The 21,045-nt window shown below is 38.0% G+C and overlaps 1 protein-coding gene across 10 annotated transcripts in view; it reads right to left on the bottom strand.

Annotated features, from left to right (window-relative positions):
- The window catches only part of mon2.S (MON2 homolog, regulator of endosome-to-Golgi trafficking S homeolog), a 63,907-nt gene that overhangs the window by 6,904 nt on the left and 35,958 nt on the right, over positions 1-21,045 (bottom strand). For 6 of the 10 annotated variants that reach the window (XM_041588654.1, XM_041588649.1, XM_041588650.1 and 3 more), the window contains 10 exons: positions 20,610-20,903; positions 19,690-19,888; positions 17,144-17,772; positions 15,915-16,058; positions 14,696-14,713; positions 14,362-14,490; positions 12,705-12,895; positions 9,061-9,121; positions 6,344-6,467; positions 566-773 (listed from right to left, as the gene is read on the bottom strand). In XM_041588654.1, coding sequence (XP_041444588.1) covers positions 566-773; positions 6,344-6,467; positions 9,061-9,121; positions 12,705-12,895; positions 14,362-14,490; positions 14,696-14,713; positions 15,915-16,058; positions 17,144-17,772; positions 19,690-19,888; positions 20,610-20,903 — 1,997 coding nt within the window. Of the gene's footprint in view, positions 1-565; positions 774-5,079; positions 5,245-6,343; positions 6,468-9,060; positions 9,122-12,704; positions 12,896-14,361; positions 14,491-14,695; positions 14,714-15,914; positions 16,059-17,143; positions 17,773-19,689; positions 19,889-20,609; positions 20,904-21,045 lie in introns of those variants that run through there. The other 4 variants (XM_041588651.1, XM_041588652.1, XM_018256037.2 and 1 more) reach the window with 2 other exon arrangements.

Below are 21,045 nucleotides of genomic sequence, written 5' to 3'. Positions count from 1 at the left end.
CAAATTACAGGAGGCTCTGATTTTTATGCAACCAAAACTTGCCTCCAATCCAGGAATTCAAAAATAAGCACCTGCCTTAAGGCCACTGAGAGCAACATACAAGGGGTTAGTGAACAACATATTGCTCACAAGCCACTGGTTGGGGATCACCGACCTAAAATATGTCATTTTAGGAGGTTAATTTATCTTGCAGCTTTAAGGTTTAAATTATTATTATTTTTTTTAAATTAATGTATGGAAATCCCAATTACAGATATACTCCTTATACGGAAAACCCCAGGTCCCTAGAATTCTGGATAATTAATTCATTACATAAGGCATGTGAAATATATATTCAGCTTTTTATACAGAATTCAGCCACTGAAATGCAGTGATCTAAAGAAAGCATACATTTTTATTGAGACATATTTATAAGTAAGCTTATAAAACAAAAAAAAACTTGTTAAATTGTCTTACTATATAATAAAAAAAAAGTAAAATCAATGCACTAAAGCTAAAACGTCTATGAAAGTTTTCATGCATCCAAGTCATGATATACAATATCTAGTGGTGATAAATGACTTACCTTGGAAGTGGGCATTTCCCACTCAGCTTTTCATCCTCTATGTAGCGGTACAAGACATCCTGGGATCTCTTTAAGAGAACTGAGAGCGCCATTCTTGAGATGTATCCTTCCTGTGGTGTTGTAACTTTATTGCTAAATGAAAACTGGAGCAATGTCTCAAAGCAAACCTTAGAAAACTCTTCCCGCATCCTAATGTCTATTTCAGCTTCTGCAAAACAGGAATGAAAGTGTCAGTCCACAGCTCACATACCTTGTACATGGATAAAGGTATAACTTTGTGGATGTTTAGCCCTTAATAGAAGTTCGAATGAGCAGGGCCCTCTTCTTGGACAGTATAAGTATGTAATCTGCATGACCTATTGCACAGTGTTGTGAAATATGTTGGTATGTTATAAACATTTGTATAGTAATACTAACATTATAACTAGAAAGGAAGGTTTGAGAACAAACCATGTTGGTTTGAAAAAAACACGTGAACTCACTCAATGAAATCTGATTGGCTCTTGTTGGCTCCACCCAATTTGTGGGACTTTTACCCTTAGTCCCCCAGTGACCAAATGTGAAAAGTTTGAGGACACGTGTTTGAGATGGCAGCAGTTTGAAATTCCCCATTCAAAGTCAATGCTGTTGCTGGTTCCTCCCACTTTTGGGCATCCAACCAATATCACATTTAAGTTCACACCATAACTATGTGATTCAAGTTTGGTTAATGTAGCCTCACTGTTAAAGTGGCAGCAATTAAAATTTCAATGCTGATGTTGGCTCCTCCCATTTGTGGCCATCCATCCAATATCGCCCTTCATTCGGGTTGACCCCTTGACTATGTGATTCAAGATTGGCGAGTGAAGACTCAAAGTGACACCAAAAGTGACCGCAAAATACATTTTCCCCATAAAAAGTCAATGCTTTGTATGGGGCCCTCAGTCAGGCCTCCCTGGTCAATATCTGGCCAAAAATCAGCAAGATCTCAATTGGACAGGGTTGATTTTTCTGTAGGGTTGAGGAGCTCATGGATGTGGTCCTCTCTCCAACTTTTAAAATACCTTTCGCTTGTAATGCAATCGCCTGGCCTTAGGGCAATACCGTGATATTGTCCACCCAAGGTGGGCCTGTCAAAGGAAATGTTAATTCTGCTAACATCTCCAAATGGGCGAATCTTGTAGTGTATGACCACCTTTACTCAACAGTGGGTCAAATACATGAATCACTTTCACTACTCCAAAGCCACTGGCTATAGATGTAACTGTTATGATCTTTCAAGATCGTTCATTTTCAATACAAAAGTGTTAGCTGAAGAAACAATGGAATTCTACCTGTATCCAACGAGTCATTACAGTGGCTGATGTTCAGGTGCCTTCAAAGACCCCCAAGCAAAATTTTCTGACAAGCCAACCGATATCCAAGTCTTCTGTCGATATCGGTTGGCTCATCTCCCATCATACAAGCACTGAATACGATATTATTGGTGTGTCTATAGCCACCTTTATTGCTGGGTTATTAATGGAACATTGGAGCTGGGGGTGAGTACAAACCAGTCTCCCACTGTTACCCAACATGAGTGACTGGGGTAGTTGAATATAGGATTGAGAAAATAAGCATTAAAACCTGAAAAGCCAGCTTGTGTACTATAAAAGCAACCAGTGAAAGGTGTCTGTACTGGGGGAACCTGAGTTTTCTCACTTGACAGATTGTTTATACCACCAGGCTCACATATACACATCTTATTTTAGATAAAACATACATCCTTCTCACTGCCAATTGCATAAGAAGAACATTCCAAAGGCAGGTTACGTTTTAAAAAATGTTGAACATTCTAGGATTACAGTTGGAACAGACTGAAATCTCAACCCCATTTAGGGTTGCCACCTGGCCAGTATTTTACCGGCCTATCCAGTAAAACACCTGCCAGGGCCAGGGCCGGTATTACAAATTTTTTTTTACAAAGGTGCCAACCCTAACCCGTCAGAACAACCCTTACCACGCAACACAAGCAGTTTGTAAGAAACATATAATTGTAGGATTTTCATATGCTGTGCTACCAAAGCTTCAAGTGCACTTCAGTTTGTCATCATTTATCTACACATTTGTCCCTCTACATTACATAGTTATACATTTAAATCAGGTTGAAAAAAGACAAAGTCCATCAAGTTGACTTATAAAAGAAAATCCTGCATTTGTGAAATGATATACTGCAAGCCTAAACATGTCTGAGAAAGCTCCTGAGGAACAGCTTGTTACTGCTAGCATTTTATAGACTTGTCTGGGTCAGATTCAATTCCCTGCTTGTAATTGACCCAGTTTTTCTCATAGACAATAAATACTGCAGCTGGCACTTCTGTCAGACTTCCTCAGAAAATACTTTATAACAAGATTCATCATTCCTTAGATAAACAACTTCAATTCTTTCCTCTGAATTGCCTATATTTTTCATGAATCACAGATACTGCTGGATTTCAGCATCAAACTTACTGGACTTGTGCAATATGACATTATGAGCCTTCGTTTCTGTAGATTTTGGCAGCCAACCAAGGAAGTCTGCTGTAACATTCTATATTTCTATACCATTGCCACCTTCTGCTTCACAGATAATGTTTCATAAAATACAGAATGCATTTTACTTTCAAATATAACTGAAATCAGCTGGGTTCTTTCCTGCCTGTATCAAGTATACTTTCCATTGGCTCCACCCATAACAACAGCGTGTTAACCGATTGCTGGTTCATGTTTGGGTCAGTCCATAGTGCTTTTAGTATTTTTATGGCCTGGGGACTTAGTATTGTGCTTGAGCTGTAGTGTTCTCTTTTACTTTACTCACTCTTTCCTTCACTCCGGTTGCTATGCACCCTTGCAACGAGCCTTTGGTGCCATTTTCTGTACACAGGCATATCTCCTACCCTGACAAAGATTCCAGTAAGGTATCGAAACGTTGGTCTCTAAATAAACCTGCACTTTATTTGATCTGATGTTGAAGTGAAAGTTTCCTTGGCGTGCCGTCATCTGTGGGATTATTAGAATGTTTTAAGACTGGCACCCAGGCAGTGCAAATTCTCATGGCTGTGTGTGTGTGTTCCAAATCACTGGAAATTATATTATATATATATATATATATATATATATATATATATATATATATATATATACACACACACATACATACATACATACATACACTGTATGCTCACTGTTCCATTGTTATTATAAGCATTTAACAGCTGCTTTAAAAGCAGTGAACACATTTCTAAAATGAACCAAGCCAAAGGGATGCAGATTTTTTGTTGGCTACGCACACAAATGTGGGGGCAATAAGCTTAGCTATAACTTGTATGCAGCCCTATATGGACCCAAACAGTTTAATGTTTATACACTTTAGGGCAGGGGTCTCCAACATTTTTTACTGGTGAGCCACATTGATGTGTAAAATAATAAAATAATGTTGGAGAGCAACATAAGCATGCAGATGTTCTTGGGGCTTCCAATTAAGGGTTGTGCTTGGGTATTGGTAGCTCCTATTTGTACTTAAAGCCAGCAGGAGGGTCTTTTTGGCAGTATATCTGTTTTTTATGCAATTAAATATTGCCTTTAATCCAGGAATTCAATAAGAAGCACCTGCTTTGTGGCCACTGAGAGCAACATCCAAGGGTCGGAGAGCAACATCCAAGGGTCGGAGAGCAACATCCAAGGGTCGGAGAGCAACATCCAAGGGTCGGAGAGCAACATCCAAGGGTCGGAGAGCAACATGTTGCTCATGAGCCACTGGTTGGGGATCACTGCATTAGGGTGATGACCGTGTATTTTGTCATGGCAAGGAAACGCTTGTAGTGAGAATTGCTGCATATAAAACAAATTACATAACTGCCCGAAAAAGGCTTAGCCATTTGAATGTTTTACCTGCAACGATTCTCACCACGGGAAATCGGAAGGAATTTGTAGGCATTTTCTTGCTGCTACAAGATGCACAATATGTCTGTCACTACCTTTAGCTTTCAAAAAAATTTGCAAGAGCACATTTATACATTTATGTGAAATTAAGTGGTTATATCAAAGGCATTCAACACATTCCAAGAAAAACAGCATAAAGTGGATCAATATATCACAAGGATTAAGTGCATTTGTAGGATCTTGCCTGCAAATGTTATGGCAAAGCCTTGCAACTGTTCTTAGATTTGCTCCCACATTTCATCATTCAGCTCCGGGATATCTGCCAGGAACTTAAAATAAACACCTACATAACTGGCTAAGCCTGGAGCAAGGTAAAACAGAAAAAAAAACCCAGGGGTTTTGTGATGTACTGAGATTTTTACAGGTAGCAGGGATTTTTGGACTTCAAGGAAGGGATTTCCGGACTTCAAAGAGTAAGTGTTAAAAAGACTATGTGGGGGCATCTTCTCTATTTATTTATTTATTTGATATGGTTGTTTTAAATCTCTTGATGTGTATTCTACAAGCACTGTTTTTTGTTAAAAATGTATGTATACTGCACACTCGAGTTACTAGCCATAGGGCAAATTTTGTACCTGTTGATCAACTCCTTTCCCCAATGTCACATAGTCTTGAGACTCAATTTGGTCTGCGGACCATCATTTCTGGCTACATTTTTCATATCCTTTGTGGCTTTTAACTAGCTGAAGTCTCAGGGTGGTGGGCAGCCATTTCTAACACCTCTTCTGTGATGTCATGAACTGGCAGAAAAAGGCAGGGTTTATGACAAAGGTATGCTTTCAAGAATTCTTATTCAAAATGCCTTCCAAAAGTAAAACCACCTTTATTCTTGTTTCTGCTTGGGAAACAACTAGATCATGATAAAAAATGTAAAAAAGGTTGAATGCCCTTCCTAAGCCGGAGAGAACAGAGTTTGTTCTAATTTCTCTATAACTCTCCGCTATGTAAAAACAAATGTGAAGGCATAAATTGTGGCAAAAAAAATAAACATTTAAATCTCAATATTACACACACTTAGGTATGGGACCTGTTATCCAGAATGCTCAGGACCTGGGTTTTTCCGGATAATGGATCTTTCTGTAGGCTCTTTATATCTTAAAGAAAAAGGTAAGCTACCAAGGCAGCTTATTGCCAATAGATTAGCCACAATAGTGCAAACTGTAACATTATATTTATTCTGCAAAATGCTTTACCATACTGGAAGAAAACTCTCAGCTCTAGAAGCTCTCTGTTTGTTTAGGATAGCAGCTGCCATATTACCTTGCAGTGACATCACTTCCTTCCTGAGTCTCTCTCTCATAGCTCTGGGCTCAGATTACAGCAGGAGGGAGAGGAGCAAACTGAGCATGCTCAAACCCTAGCCCTGGAGGGTTAAGCTGAAAACAGGAAGTCTGATACAGAAGCCCATGAGTACACAATAGAAGGAAAGAAATGCAGTGTTTCTTTTGATAGTGGACTCAGAGCAGCACTACTTCGAGGGTTTACTGGTGTATTTATATAGACCTTTCTGATAAAGCTTACTTGCTTTTGAGCCTTTCCTTCTCCTTTAAGTCTACTAGAAAACCATGTAAACATTAAATACAGCCAATAGGCTCGTTTGCTTCTTATAAGCATTAATTATATCTTAGTTTGGATCAAAGTACGGTTTTATTATTACAGAGAAAAATAATAACAGTTTTAAAAATATTGATTATTTGAATAAAATGGAGTCTATGGAAGATCAACTTTCCATAATATTGGAGCTTTCTGAGTAACAGATATTTAATTGTGATTATAGAACTATGTATAATATTTTATGAAATTAACCACTTGCTAGTCTATCTGGTTTAATATGCTTACCAGTAAATGATGAAGACTGAGAATGTATGGAACCCTTGTTCAGCATTGTCATGATTTTACCCACAAAATCTTTAGGAATAAAATTGGCATAAGGCAGAATCTCTGTGCTGATGAGCTGAACCACCTGAAATAAAACAAAACAGTTACATAATAACTTGACATAACATATCAACAATGCAGCAACTCAAATAAATCATTAGGGTGTAATTCATATACATTTCTAGAAAACCCTTTCCCAATAAGATAATAAAAGAGATTTTTGTGACATTTGGCAGCTTTATCTTTGCTGTATGTAACTGTATGGGTTCTCAAGCCAAAATTTCATAGAGAATTACTCTTTTACTTTAGCACATAATGAATGAATTTCAGTGGGCATGCACAGACATTACTAGAAGAAGCAATGTATTACCAAGCGATCACTTATTCCTAACAGCATCTTGAGAGTGGCGCAATCATATGTGATCCTGGATATACTAGATATAGGGGCCGATTCACTAAATTGTGAAGGATTCGAAGTAAAAAAACTTTGAATTTCGAAGTATTTTTTTGGCTACTTCGACCATCGAATGGGCTACTTCAACCTTCTTGATTACAATGTAATTCTCCTACCGCACACCTGTAGTTCACCAATCCTGCAAGCTGGTGGTGCGTTCCTTCCGTTGACCCGGCCGGGTCCCTTAGCAACCAACGTGTAAAAGAAACGGATCCGCACACACACCGATTAGTGCAGTCGGGGATTATCCCCTTTTATTCAGCCACCAAACATTAACGTTTCGGGGGGGAAACACCCACCCTTCATCAGGATCCGAAACGTGTATGTGCGGATCCGTTTCTTTTACACGTTGGCTACTTCGACCTTCGACTACGACTTTGAATCGAAGGATTCGAACTAAAAATTGTTCGACTATTCGACCATTCGATAGTCGAAGTACTGTCTCTTTAAAAAAAACTTCGACCCCCTACTTCGGCAGCTAAAAGCTACCGAAGTCAATGTTAGCCTATGGGGAAGGTCCCCATAGGCTTTCCTAAGTTTTTTTGATCGAAGGATATTCCTTCGATCGTTGGATTAAAATCCTTTGAATCGTTCGGTTCGAAGGATTTAATCGTTCGATCGAAGGAATAATCCTTCGATCGTACGATCGCAGTATTTGCGCTAAATCCTTCGACTTCGATATTCAAAGTCGAAGGATTTTAATTCCTAGTCGAATATCGAGGGTTAAATAACCTCGATATTCGACCCATAGTGAATCAGCCCCATAATGTGTAATGAGTAAATCTGGCCTGCCACCAACACTGTGTGCACACTGTGTCTAATAAAATTTGCCCAAAGGAAAATCTCAGCTTGCACAGCCCACATGCCATTAGTGGCTACAACAGTAGTGAAATCTAAAAGCTGGCCGTGGTATAATGCCTTAATTGCTCTACATAAAAGGTGAACTCATTTAACCCATTTGTGAAGGACAATGCATAATTGCAATACTATTGCAATTAACTCAGGGGCAGATTTATTAAAATTCCAACTGGGAATTCCTGAGCTACAAGTTCAAATTTGATCACAATTAACACTTTACTGACTGTTAGAAAAACTTTCTGGCGTTGACCAAAATTCCAATTACTGCTTTAAAGGATAGTGAAAGCTAACAAAGCAGTTTATTGCCAATAGATTTGTCCCAATAGTGCAAGTTATAACACTATATTTATTCTGCAGAATGCTTAACCATACCTCAGTTAACAGCTCTAGAAGCTCTCTCTGTTTGTTAAGTATAGCAGCAGCCATATTGGCTTGGTGTGACATCATTTCCTGCCTGAGTCTCTCCCTGCTCACTCATAGATCTGGGCTCAGATTACAGCAGGGAAGGGGGAGAGGAGCAAACTGAGCATGCTCAAGACCTAGCCCTGGAGGTTTATGCTGAAAACAGGAAGTCTGAAACAGAAGCCCATGTACACACAATAGAAGGAAAGAAATGCACTGTTTCTTACTAAGTTTTAGCCTTTTCTTCTCCTTTAAGCAGTTTAATAATCCTTTTCTATGGGGTGTTCAAATTCCGCACAGTTCTGAAGATAACCCTCTGCATGATTGCTAATCCCCCATTTATAGTCTATGGAGGCATACTGAACCAGTGCTATTATATTCTAGGTTAATATACTATTGCAATGACCTTATAAAAGAATAGAGATAATTTATAACACAGGATAAAATAAATATATGGCAGAAAAAATTTGCAGTGGAAGAGTCATTTCTAGTTAAGTAAAATATATATAATAAGCCTAAAATTAAAGGGGGTCTCCTGCCCAAAACAATTTTTTTTGCAAAGTTTCGAATTGAATTTCCCATAAAATATCATTACACAGTTTCTATGGATATAAAATTATGAGTTGCAATTAAAAGTTGTAATTATCTGACTGTTGATTTCATTTACAAACAACTTTAAATCATTGCAAACTTGTGATTAAGTTCTTATTGGAAGTTTGCTTATTTTGTAATGTCACTGTTGTAAGATGTGGGTTATTTATCCTTTCACCTTGATCTCTCAACTTAAGAAAACAATATTGTTTAAGTGTTGTAAATTTAGGAATAGGACATCATTTTAACGCAGACACATTTGAATAGTAATGCTAAAAATGGCAAACCTTTTTTAAAAAAAACAAAACAAACATTATTTATTTGAAAAGATACAGATGTATTTAAAGTTCTGGCTTAAACCTCACCTCCTTACCTCAACATCAATACCCTCGTTTCTTTGAAACTCTTCAATTGAAAGATTATCTGGAGGTGTGCTGAAAAAAAAAAAAGAAAGGTCTTCTAAGATATAAGATGATGCTGCACAAAGAGTAAAGTTTCAAAGTAACAAACACACACCAACAAAAAAAATCTTACAGTTCAGTTTTTTTTTTACAACATGCAATCTCTGGACAAATGACTCCAGCTAGCCTCATTATTAATCCGGGAATTTTTTCCCTTCCCTTTTAATTAATTTGGGAATATTTGAATAGGAAGCATACCGGCTATGATTCAGCCCCTTTAATTAACTAGAAATGAGTATTTCCTCTGAAAAGCTATTTCCTGTTCTCTGAAAAGCCATTGTGCTTAGATTAATCTAATACAAATGTAAATGTCTTCAGCATTAAACCATTACTCTTTTAGATGAAAAGCAAATGCAAGGCAGACTAGCAATTTTGCTTCAAGTGCAATTTCAAGGCAAAAGATTTAAATACTGAGAATAGTTTGGATGTGTTAAACTTGATAGATTATTGTATTTTCTTTTTTCAATTCAAAGTAACTATACAGTATAACTAAATATGGAGCACTTAGATGATCCAGGTGTAAAGAACATTTAGTGAATTATAAAGGTCTCTATGCAACTTGTAATGGTCTAATGCAGGGGTCCCCCAACCTTTATTTTTTGTGAGGACCGGGGGGTTGGGGTCGGGGGTGCGGTCGGCAGGGTGGGGTCGGCGGGGGTCAGCAGCAAATTTGGACGCACCGGCATCCAATTATGGCGTGCCGGCTTCCAATTCGGGGCGCGCCTCGTTTTTGTGCACTGGGCTCCGCGGCCCAGTGCGGGAGTGTCCGTGGCCCAGCGGTTGGGGAGCCCTGGTCTAATGCAACTCCTTGTGTTGCCTTTGGGTCTCTTTTTACGATTACTAGAAAACACAGGACTGAATAAGATATAAACATGTTCATGTAATCTACATTAAAGCTGTCCAACTGGAGACATATGGGCAAAATGCGTTTTGAGGTCCCCCAGTCAGTTTAAATTATCTATACGCTGTTGTACAGCAGAGATTTGATGATTTTGAAAAAGCAGAAGCACATTTTTATGACAGGTGTAAACTGTATTTTCTTAGTGAATCCTATTATTTATACGATTATGGCAGGGCCACTAACAACTATTTAGCAAGATTTAAAGCCATTTCATGAGCAACACATCTAAATTACTAAAGCAAATATTAAATGTGCAGATGCTGGAGTATACTTTGGAAGACAAATGTGCTTCTTTGCACAGTAAACCTCCCCCACACCAACAATCTGCCCTAAACTGCACATTACAGTAAGGCTATGGACACACATGCGGATATCTGCAGCGTTTTCAGCGTGGTGGCCGTGGCTTTTTAAAAAACCCGACTGATGCTTTAATTCGCTAGCCGTTTCAGCCTTTGGAATTAGCACACTACCATATAGTATTTACGCTGCAGTCAGCCACAGCATGAACCGCCCTGAAAACGCTCCACATATCCGCACGTGTGTCCATAGCCTAAGCCTTTCTCCTTTGCACAAGCCGTTAAATACATTTGCATATACACAACCTCACACTATGGGGCATATGTCATATGTATTATCCTGTGTATAACAAAATCCACTAAAAAAAAAAAAAAAAGCTGTAGAAATGACGCCCAGAGAACGCCAGATTTGCCACCTTTATTTAACGTTGTTTTTACACTGCGAAGCCTGGCAATGTGATAGGACCTGGTGGTCTACTGGAGAGGCTGGCCGCGCTCACTCCGGGGACACCTGCCTGCATCTTCTTTGGGTATCTTTGTCCTTATGCCGCGTAACGTCATCACACATTTAAATATTTAAAGGGCTTGCACTTGCTAACACGCTGCCCAACGTAAGGTCTATTTTCAAAAGTTCCTGGGTGCAATTTCTTGTGTTTCTGACCCTGCCGGTCCCTTACCTTGTCTATCATCAATTGGTTGAAGTACAGCACCACTTTATTAGGAACACTGGCAGGACCTGGATAAGCAACGTTTCAGGCTACACAGAGCCTTTTTTCTTTCCTTACCTTGTCTACTCCGCTGCCTGTCCAGACCCTTGCCCGTGTATGGACTACTCTCTCGGGTTCCTGCCTTGTACTTCGATTACTCGCTCATCTCTTGAATCTGTACTACTTCTCCTGATTAGTATCGACCCGGCCTGTTCCTTGACCACGCACCTTGTTCTCCATTCCAGTACACAACGCTCAGTTCCTTTGCCTACCCAGAACTCTCTTCTTGGTCCTCTCACGTTAAGACCTGAGTAGCAGAGCGCTCCTCCCGAAGCGAAAGGTGGTTGTTAAAGACGGAACAGTGCGCCACGACCAGGACCATGGCGCTAATTCTATGCTTGAGACTCCGTTCGTTCAAGCGATGTGTTATCTTTTTTAACCAGCATAATAAATATGCCACTATAACTCCATTTACACAAGCTCTGCTTTACTGACAATTCATCCTTTTCTTTAGTTATAAAATATGTAAATAGTAGATACTGCTTTACCAAATCCGTGGTCTGCAATAATGGTTTGTATGGGAGAAGAGTCTGCACTTATATTTCACATCATTTGCTGAACCAGAGCCAGACCAACAAGCAGTCGAATACTTCAAGTCAGGCCTGGACTGTGGGTTCTGGCAAATGGAAGAGGGGCTGCTGTAAGATGCCATAGTCAGTCACTATTTATTGGGCTGGTGGGGTTGCTGTTTGGGCCTCTCTGCAGTTGAAATGGCAGGGATTATTTTGACTCAAATGCCCAGACCTGCTTCAAGTTCAAATGTTGCCAAGATATATATAAATAACCCCCCACCCCTGGAAGGCCAGTCCACATTTTATAAATAACTGAACCAAGGATTCAATCACTGCTGTATAATAGCAATCGATAACAAGGATTCCTTTTTTACTTTGCCCCTCAGTGTTTTATATTTTAAGACCCACCAAAGCACAGTTGCACAAATTCAGCCTTGGCATTAAATATACACATAATATTCTTCTTGAACATGTGAAATATTTTATATACCACTAACCATAGTGATACAGGTAAATCACGGTCTATGCTCTGGCATAAATTCTTTACCTCCATCTTTTTCCCAAATTAGAAAAATAAGAATAAGTATCATCTCACCAGTTATTTAGAAAATTTTTTTCAAATAGTGTTTAGTGGCATCCGGATAGAGTTTAGGAAATAGGGGGTTCTTGGTTCACAAGCACAGTTAAATATAAGCCAATATATTTTGTACAGATATGGGACCTGTTTTCTGGAATGCTCGGGAACAGGGGTTTTCCAGATAACAGATCTTTCATTAATTTGGATCTTCATACCTTAACTCTACTAGAAAATCATATAAACATTAAATAAACCCAATTGGCTGGTTTTGCTTCCAATAAGGATTAATTATATCTTAGTTTGGATCAAGTACAATGTACTGTTTTATTATTACAGAGAAAAAGAAATTTGCATTATTTGGATAAAATGGAGTCTAAGGGAGACGGCCTTTTTGTAATTCGGAGCTTTCTGGATAACAGGTTTCCAGATCCCATACCTGTATTCAATTTCATAAGGATGAATATGTTTATTGAGTGTTTATTACATAGATAAAGCTCACTTACCTTTTTGTGAATAAAAAGTCTTCGAAGGTGGAAGCCAATTCTGGCCACATACTGTCAAACTTCCCAGAAGATGCATGCTGTCGAGCAACAGGTAGCCCAACGGAGAGAACTTTCAACAAGGAAGACACTGCCAGCTTCCATGTGCTTTCGGAAGGACAGGCATATTTCAGACTGAGCGGTACCCTTAACGTCTGCAAATACAAATGTTCGTGTCACTAGAAAACTTATATATGCCATTCCCGGTCATCTATTAATCTGGGAAACCCTTCTTACAATTAAAATGCTGGTAGTTAATAATAGAAATTATTTCTATGCTGACATTTTAGGCCTTGTTAACACTGCAGACATGTTTCCACCTTGGGCTTTGGCTGTAATTATCATTGGTTTAAGCTGTCATAAGAAAAAAACTAAATATTTGAGTATGATTATTCCAGAGGTCCATTCACACTAGTGGATCAGATTAAAAGGGCACAAAAGAGATTAAAACAACAGTTCAACCTGACCACTTTTTTTTTTTTAATTTCCTGCAGTCCAGAGCTTTACATCATTTATATCAGTCCCTGCCCCAGTGTAATTTAAAATCTAAGTACATGGAGTAATCCCACACAGACAAGGGGAGAACATACAAACTCCTTGCAGATACTGCCCAAGACAGAATTGAACTCAGGACCTAAGCTCTACAAGGCAGAAGTGCTACACAATGAGTCAGGTTGCCGCCCAATTAGACTGAACATTTTCTACATATTTATGCTATGCTGTTAGAAAATTAACACCAAAATCTGGTCTTCCAAGTTGTCAAACCAAACCGCTCAATTTGACAATTGTTGTATTAAAGTCTAAAATGTGTTTGCAATGTCTTTAAACAAGAACAGTTTAAAATCACATACAATATGAAATATATCTTGGCTGACATCTAGTGGAGGATACATTTCTATTTGATATAACATATTTGATCAGACATCTTTTTTTTTTTATGGTGGACAGTGAAATTCATTCTAAAGAAACATAATACAATAACCTGTAAAAAATGCAAAAATGAACTTGCATCTCTTGTTAGATATCACTTAGCATCACTGTTTTACGGAGTTTTGCAGAGTCTGAGCTGAGTAGATTTCCTGTATCTTCAAGTACAAAAGCCACAGAGATACTAACTCTGTGGTAACTATTCAGTTGGCTATGATCAGAAAAGGGAAAAAACAATACAAATCTCATACACAGAAGGAGACCAATACAGGCATGGGACCCATCATCCAGAAGGCTCGGGACCTGGGTTTTTTTTTGGATAATGTATCTTTCTGTTATTTGGATGTTCATACCTTAACTCTGCTAGAAAATCATGTAAACATTAAATAAACCCAACAGGACCAGTTTGCCTCCAATAATATCTTAGTTGAGATCAAGTACAAGGTACTGTTTTATTGTTACAGCGAAAAAGAAATTCATTTTTAAAAATTTGGATTATTTAGATAAAATGAAGTCTATGGGAGACACCCTATACGCAATTCAAAGCTTTCTGGATAACAGGTTTCTGGAATAAATGATCCCATACTTGTAGCAATTTAAAATACTGACATTGTTAGTACTGCCATGAAAAGTATTGTCTACTTTAAAATTGTAAAACATATAGGCCAATAACTCCAATTATAGACCGATTTACCTTAATGACATTTTGGAGAACTTTTTCATTCACCACTGCTTTATGACAAGCTGTTTTCTGGTAAAGATCCACCATGACTTCTAAAGATTTCTCTGCAAAAGGTACATAATTTAAGGCCACCCACTCAGCCTAGGGGGAAAAAAAAAAACATGAATAGAGAATTTTTCAAAAAATCTGGTAAAAATGATTAATGTATAGCATGCATGATCAGAAACAGGTAATTTATCTATGGAAAAGGAAGCAAGGCACGCTTATTAAGTAGGCAGAGAACTGATTTTTGCAAGTAAAAGAATTTTGATTTCGAGAGTGCAGTTGTTAACAAAATATCACTCACCGGTGCAAAAAGTTGGATCTATTGTGATTCCATTGTGTTGCAGAACAAACAGAATAAAGAAATTAATTCAGCTACATGTAAATAACAAAGTGTGGTGCAAATTACTATAAATCAAGATGAAATATGTGAGATTAATATAGAGCAATGATGATGTATTGCTATAATCCTGTACATCAGTAAGGATGATGTATTAGTAAATGGCTTAAATAAAAACCAAAACTCAATAGCAAAGCCTTCATAAAGTATTACCAATAATTATTTTTCACATGCCTGTCAAATCACAGAAATGCACTGCTATATATTTACATTATTTCACATATGTGCATCAGACAAGAACGGCAAAAGAAAGCCATATGTAATATGTGAAATAAACACCTTAAAATGGGCATACATTAACAGAGAATATGCTTGATTTTTGGTGGCCCAACAGTCCTGACCAAAATCCATGTACTCTGGATATTGGTTGGTAGTCCATCGGAACAGGTTTAAATACCTACTCTGCCAAATCAACCATATCTGTCAGTGTGTTCATTGGCAGATGATTAAAGGAGAAGGAAATGCTTTGTGCACTTGGGAGTGCCAAATGTTAGGCACCACCAAGTGTTTGTAGTTACTTACCGGAAAACCCGGGCGGTGCTCCTATCAGCAGAAAACTGCACCAGCCCGGGGTTATTCCAGTGAGCACCGATCTTCTTTCGTCTACCTTCTTCTTCGCACGGCTGCGCATGCGCAGTAGAACGAAAAGCCAAACTTCAACTAAAAAGTCGGCTATTTCGTTCAGCTGCGCCTGTGTTTGCCCTGGGAAATTTAAAGAAAGAAGAAGACGGAAGTAGATCACTCGGAGGTGCTCACTGGTATAACTCCGGGCCGGTGCAGTTTTCTGCTGATAAGAGGTTTCAGGTAAGTAACTACAATCACTTTGGGGTGCCTAACATTTAGCACCCTCAAGTGCTGCAAGCCTTTCCTTCTCCTTTAAGTGAAGAGCAGCCAAAGCTGCTATTTTTTGAGATGAGTCTCCCAGCAACAAATCGCTTCTTCAGCAATTGTATCGGCACACTAGGCCGCAGAAAATAAAATAAATATAACTGTCTATTTACTTTTATCTCCGTGATGATGTATTTCATTTGACTATATATTCTTGTTCAGTTGGTGTTAATACAAGGTGTATTTGCTGATAAAGATATAAAACAAAGTTTGAAAAGATAAAAAAAACACCTACTTGATTATATTTTGCATTTGCAATGTGCTTTGTTTCTAGCTTGCCATATTGTGGAGGTTTACAGGAGAACTGCACAAATGCAGACAGCTGGTCAAAAATCGCTGGGTACATAATCTGCATATTCTCCGGTCCTACGCAGATTGCCTAAAAAGAGAAGATGAATATTAAATATATATTAATATATTAAATAATCTTATATATTATATATATTAAATAATCGTATATATTGATATATAATATATATAATCCTTACAATATAAGGATTGTCAAACACATATCATTTTGCACACTGATGGAATTTAACAAGTATTTTGAAATGCTTTCAAAGCATGACTGGATAACAATTTGTTGTCATATATTGGTAAAATACAGTCTATACACAATTTTTGCCACATTTAGGAAACCCAATTTTTACTGTATGTGATATTGGTAAAGAACTACCCCCTTTAAAAAATATATTTCAGAGTGTATTTCTCTACATGATAGGCTATTCATTTCTCACTTGTAACTAGTTCAAGTAACTGCTTATAATGAAGAGTAAATAAGCTATGTTTCTGAATGCAAGTGCAGGTGCACAAATTTGTGCACATTATTCCAATACAGCTCTTAGAATACCAGCACAATAACATGTACATTAAAAAACACACTTCTCACGTTGTGCCCGATTCATTAAAGAATACAGAAGTGGTTTACTGACACTAGAATTAAGTTACAAGGAGTGCATATTGCATTTATAGCTAAGTGAAATGAGAATTACTATGTCCACCCTCTTGATCTATCAATGTCTGGAAAATTACAAGATAATCTAAACACAATCAATAGAATAACACAAGAATGTACTATGCACCACAGGAACAGGGATCTTCAAAGAAGGGCTTTGTTTGTTAATAATCAACTACTGCTCCCATCAGCTCTAATGTCATTCCTAAACTATAAATCACGATAAACAATATACAATAAAAAAAACATATATACAGAGACTGCTCCGTTGGAAAACTGGTCTATGCAATTCAAAATTGAAACATACCAGCAGAACATTTTAGTTCATTAGTAAATACAAAACAACCAGTTGCTTTTCATGGTTAGAAGATAGAAACCATAAAATAAAGAACACCAATAAAATAATTTGTTTGTCAGCCTAATACATTTTACAAGTACCCCCTTCCCAGGGCTAGACTGTTTGAAATGTGATGCTATTATTAGTCAGCAGGCAATTTTAATTTAGTCACCTTTTGTAAGACATCCAAGGCTGTGAGCACAGATTCCTGCAGACTTGTCAACACTGCTTCAGTGTAAGAGGGAAGGATAAAAGGAGAGGCATCCGAACTTATAGGCACTGAAACTGCCCCATGTAATATAACTCCCAGCTTTTGTAGATCGTCCATGCTAAAAGCAGTCTTGATGTGCTGATAAAGAGCTGGGAAAATCTGGATTAAAGCTGTGAGAAAAGGCTGGCTAGGGATAAACGTCAGTTTGTCACAAGTAATTGGTGGTTTAGTGCTTTGTGTACCGATCCGATACCAGGTGTTCCAGGCTGCCCACCATAGAGCCGAGTCTTCAATCTCATCCACAGCTATGGGCTGCTCAGAGATACTATACCTGCTAAGTCTTTCCCCTGTGGAATCAGCTCTCACCAACGGTCTTCCTGGCCCAGAGGCATTGACTGGTCCAATAAGAACAGGCATAGGTACCGAAAGTCCAGGCAAAGACTCTGGCTTGTCAGTGTCCCTAGTAGGGCTAACAAGCAGTAAGATTTCCTGAAAGCTTTTTAGTGCAGCTAAGGAGACTTCATTGTTTTTGCTGAGAGCGGCTGACTGAATGTGATCAAGGAGGACATCCCAGGCCTTGGTAAATTCCCCTAAATTGGGAAAAAGACATCTATATATTACATGCTTTCACTAAATATTGTATATTATTAACAAGCAAACACTTATTGTATACAATAACATGTTGGTTTGAATCACACTTACAACAACCCATGTACCAGGCGTCATTTAGCACAGACTACTACTGCTCTACTACTGAAATGTCCAACAGACCGCAGCACACTGACACGTTGTTTCTTGTGAAAAATTTTTGGTTTATTGGCTCAGTAGACAAAAAATGCAACGTTTCGAGTCTCACAGGACCCTTTATCAAGCATGCTACTGCTCTACTACTGAAATCATGTAGAAATCAATGAAGTCTCTTTAACACTTGGAACATGCTTTTACCTTCAGGATTTTCGATAGTTTTGGGTTGTTTGTGCTGGTTTTTGTTCGATAATCAGGTAAATTCAGGTTGTCGCAAGTTTGTACGTTTTGAGCGCCAAATTGCAAGAAAGACGAATGATTTGAATTGTTGCACTATTTTGTTGCGACTTTTTCACAAATTTTTTTTCCCAGAGAATATTTATTGGTACATTAAGTGGATTAGAGTTTTGTTGAGATTTATTAAATTGGCCTCTAAATGTAGATTTTACAAGTCAATATACAATTGGCCTTTATTTTTCAGTTTGGAATTTCATCAGCTATCGGTTTGTCAACTAAGCAAAAAAGACGATTGAATTGAATTGTTGCACTATTTTGTTGCGACTTTTTCACAAACATTTTTTTCCCAGAGAATATTTATTGGTACATTAAGTGGATTAGCGTTTTGTTGAGATTTATTAAATTGGCCTCTAAATGTAGATTTTACAAGTCAATATACAATTGGCCTTTATTTTTCAGTTTGGAATTTCATCAGCTATCAGTTTGCCAACTAAGCAGGTTAAGAGTATGACTTAGTTATTGCAGGAGACTGGGCAAGTTGAGGTTCTTTGAGAAGAGGCACTTAAGGGGACCATACATTAAACTGATGCTTTTTTTACCAGTAGGTCCTTTCAGCAGATACAGAGCACACTTTGAGATTAGAAGAAAGGCGGTTCCATCTTAATGTGCAAAAAAAGTGTATTTTATAAGTGAGAGCTGTGAAGTTGTGGAATTCTCTCCCTGAATCAGTTGTACTGAAAGAAACATTAGGTTCAAGAATGGGTTGGGTACCTTAACAGGTGAGAAAATACAGGGCTACTGAAATTAGCTCTAGGGTCAAATGCCATATTAGATTCAGCAAGGATTTTTATTTAGGTCAAATAGTTGAATCTGATGGACCTGTGTCTAACTTACTATTTATGTATTTATATATATATATATCCGGATGACAGTCCCTTGAGGTACCAAAAACGCGTAGATGTTTATATGATTCAGTAAAGGACTTCTAACAACCTTTATGCCGTGAGTGCTTCCTTTTATTTTTGGACAATATTTAAACCAGCTCCACCCCAGATTTATCCACTCCAATCATATCATCTTTTCTTACTTTTATTTTTTTCTCAAATGCTGTTTATCTTTGCATATCTACCACTGGCAGGAATTTAAATCTGCATAAAAATTCAGGGACTGAGCAGCTCTTCTCGGTTGCCAACTGGAATGTACACATTTTAACTAATATGCCACACTATATGTTGGCTGTTTAAAATACTCACTTACTACCAGTTGTAGAAGTATCCCTGCAAGCTTCTATATATATATAGCTGCAGCAACACTATGGCAGCATACAAAAGCAAGCATTTTAAGCATCCGGACAGGTGCCCCTTTCACCCTCCTAGATGAGCAAGTGTAAGGTTTCATTGTTTCTGGTCAGACCAAACGGCATACAAATCTGTAGTGTAAATAAGTACTAAGACTGATAGTGTGATAAATCTATATGTTAAACATTGTCAGGTATTCTGCTACTGAAAAGAGGTGGGATACTTTACCTAGAGGCTGGAGCAAGTATCTTCTAGTGTTAAATATTCGAGCCACGCCTGCTAGTGTAAGTACCCAGGTCTCGGCCCACTGCTTTTCTGCTGTGTCCCTTGAATGATGTATGAGTATATTGCCCCCTCCCGATTCAATCTTCTCTTTATCAGCTGTAGATGACGACTCTCTGACTTGATTCAACAGCTGAAACAAAACCTATAACAACCAAAGCAAAGCAGAATTTTGAATTTCATAATTATAGCCAGGACATATGCTGCATCAGAATGTTACCTAAGGATGTCATGGAAGCACTTTAAAGTAAATTAAATCTGCACAACTCTTTTTGATCATTTTAATTTTATTTTTTGTTTAGAATTGCGTAAACTACCATTAAAGTGACATTCTGGAATAAGACGAACAGATTAGGATTTTGACTGTGGAAAGGATTTGGAATAATCTGGAAAGTATTGTATTTGGAACACATGCATAATAACTCAATTTAAGAAGATGTGATACGTAAATAATAATTTAATCTTCAAGATTCCATAAGTGTTGTGGCTCAGAGCCTATGCCATTTCATTGACTTCTATGGTGATCCCATTGGTGGCCTGAAGGACAATGTTTGGCTCAGTCCTATTCTGGGTGGACTGTGAACTGTGTAATAATTAGATTTATTGACCTGATAAAACAAGGTGATGTTTTGGAGTTCATACTGGGATCAAACCAAGGTAACAAATATCGAAGAGTAAACCTATATGTCATCTGCACCTCAAAGGTCTATGGCACACCTGGTTTCTGATTATTACTGCTACTTCTAGCAGAAACAGCTAAAAGAAAGATAGAGCTAAGGGGAGGTTTTAAGTATGCATAGCTTCCCCCTGCACTTTGCACACAAAATGATATGCTTTCCTTAAAATATTCATTCTTTTCATAGTACCTTCCATATGACAGTGTGCCATGTTGCATTCTGCAGCAAAGTTCCATGTGCCCCTATTGTAGAGAACAATGTCTGGCCAGCGCTTTTACGCACAGCAGGTCGTACATCAACACAAAGCTCCCCCAGTTTGGCATACAGACAGAGCCAAAGGCAATCGAAAGGCGGCGCAGGGTGAAAAGGACGATTTAATGCGATCCCTTTTTCTTTTGCTTGCTTCTGAAGCAAATCTTCTTCACGGTTAAGTTCTTTCTCTATAGCTTCTCCTCTTTGGTAGAAGTGATCAGAAATATTCCACTACAAGAATGAATACGCACAAAATTACATTGCATTGCTAAAAGGACCACATTTCATAAATCTTGAATAATTTCTACGGGTTTGGCTTTTTAATGACAAAAAATATCTGAAGGTGTTTTTAGTATTGCACGTTCTTCTTTCT

Source organism: Xenopus laevis, chromosome 3S (assembly GCF_017654675.1).
Source record: "Xenopus laevis strain J_2021 chromosome 3S, Xenopus_laevis_v10.1, whole genome shotgun sequence".
Taxonomy (NCBI): Eukaryota; Metazoa; Chordata; class Amphibia; order Anura; family Pipidae; genus Xenopus; species Xenopus laevis.
Note: the sequence above shows the minus strand (reverse complement) of the source record. Positions and strands in the feature narration are given on the sequence as shown.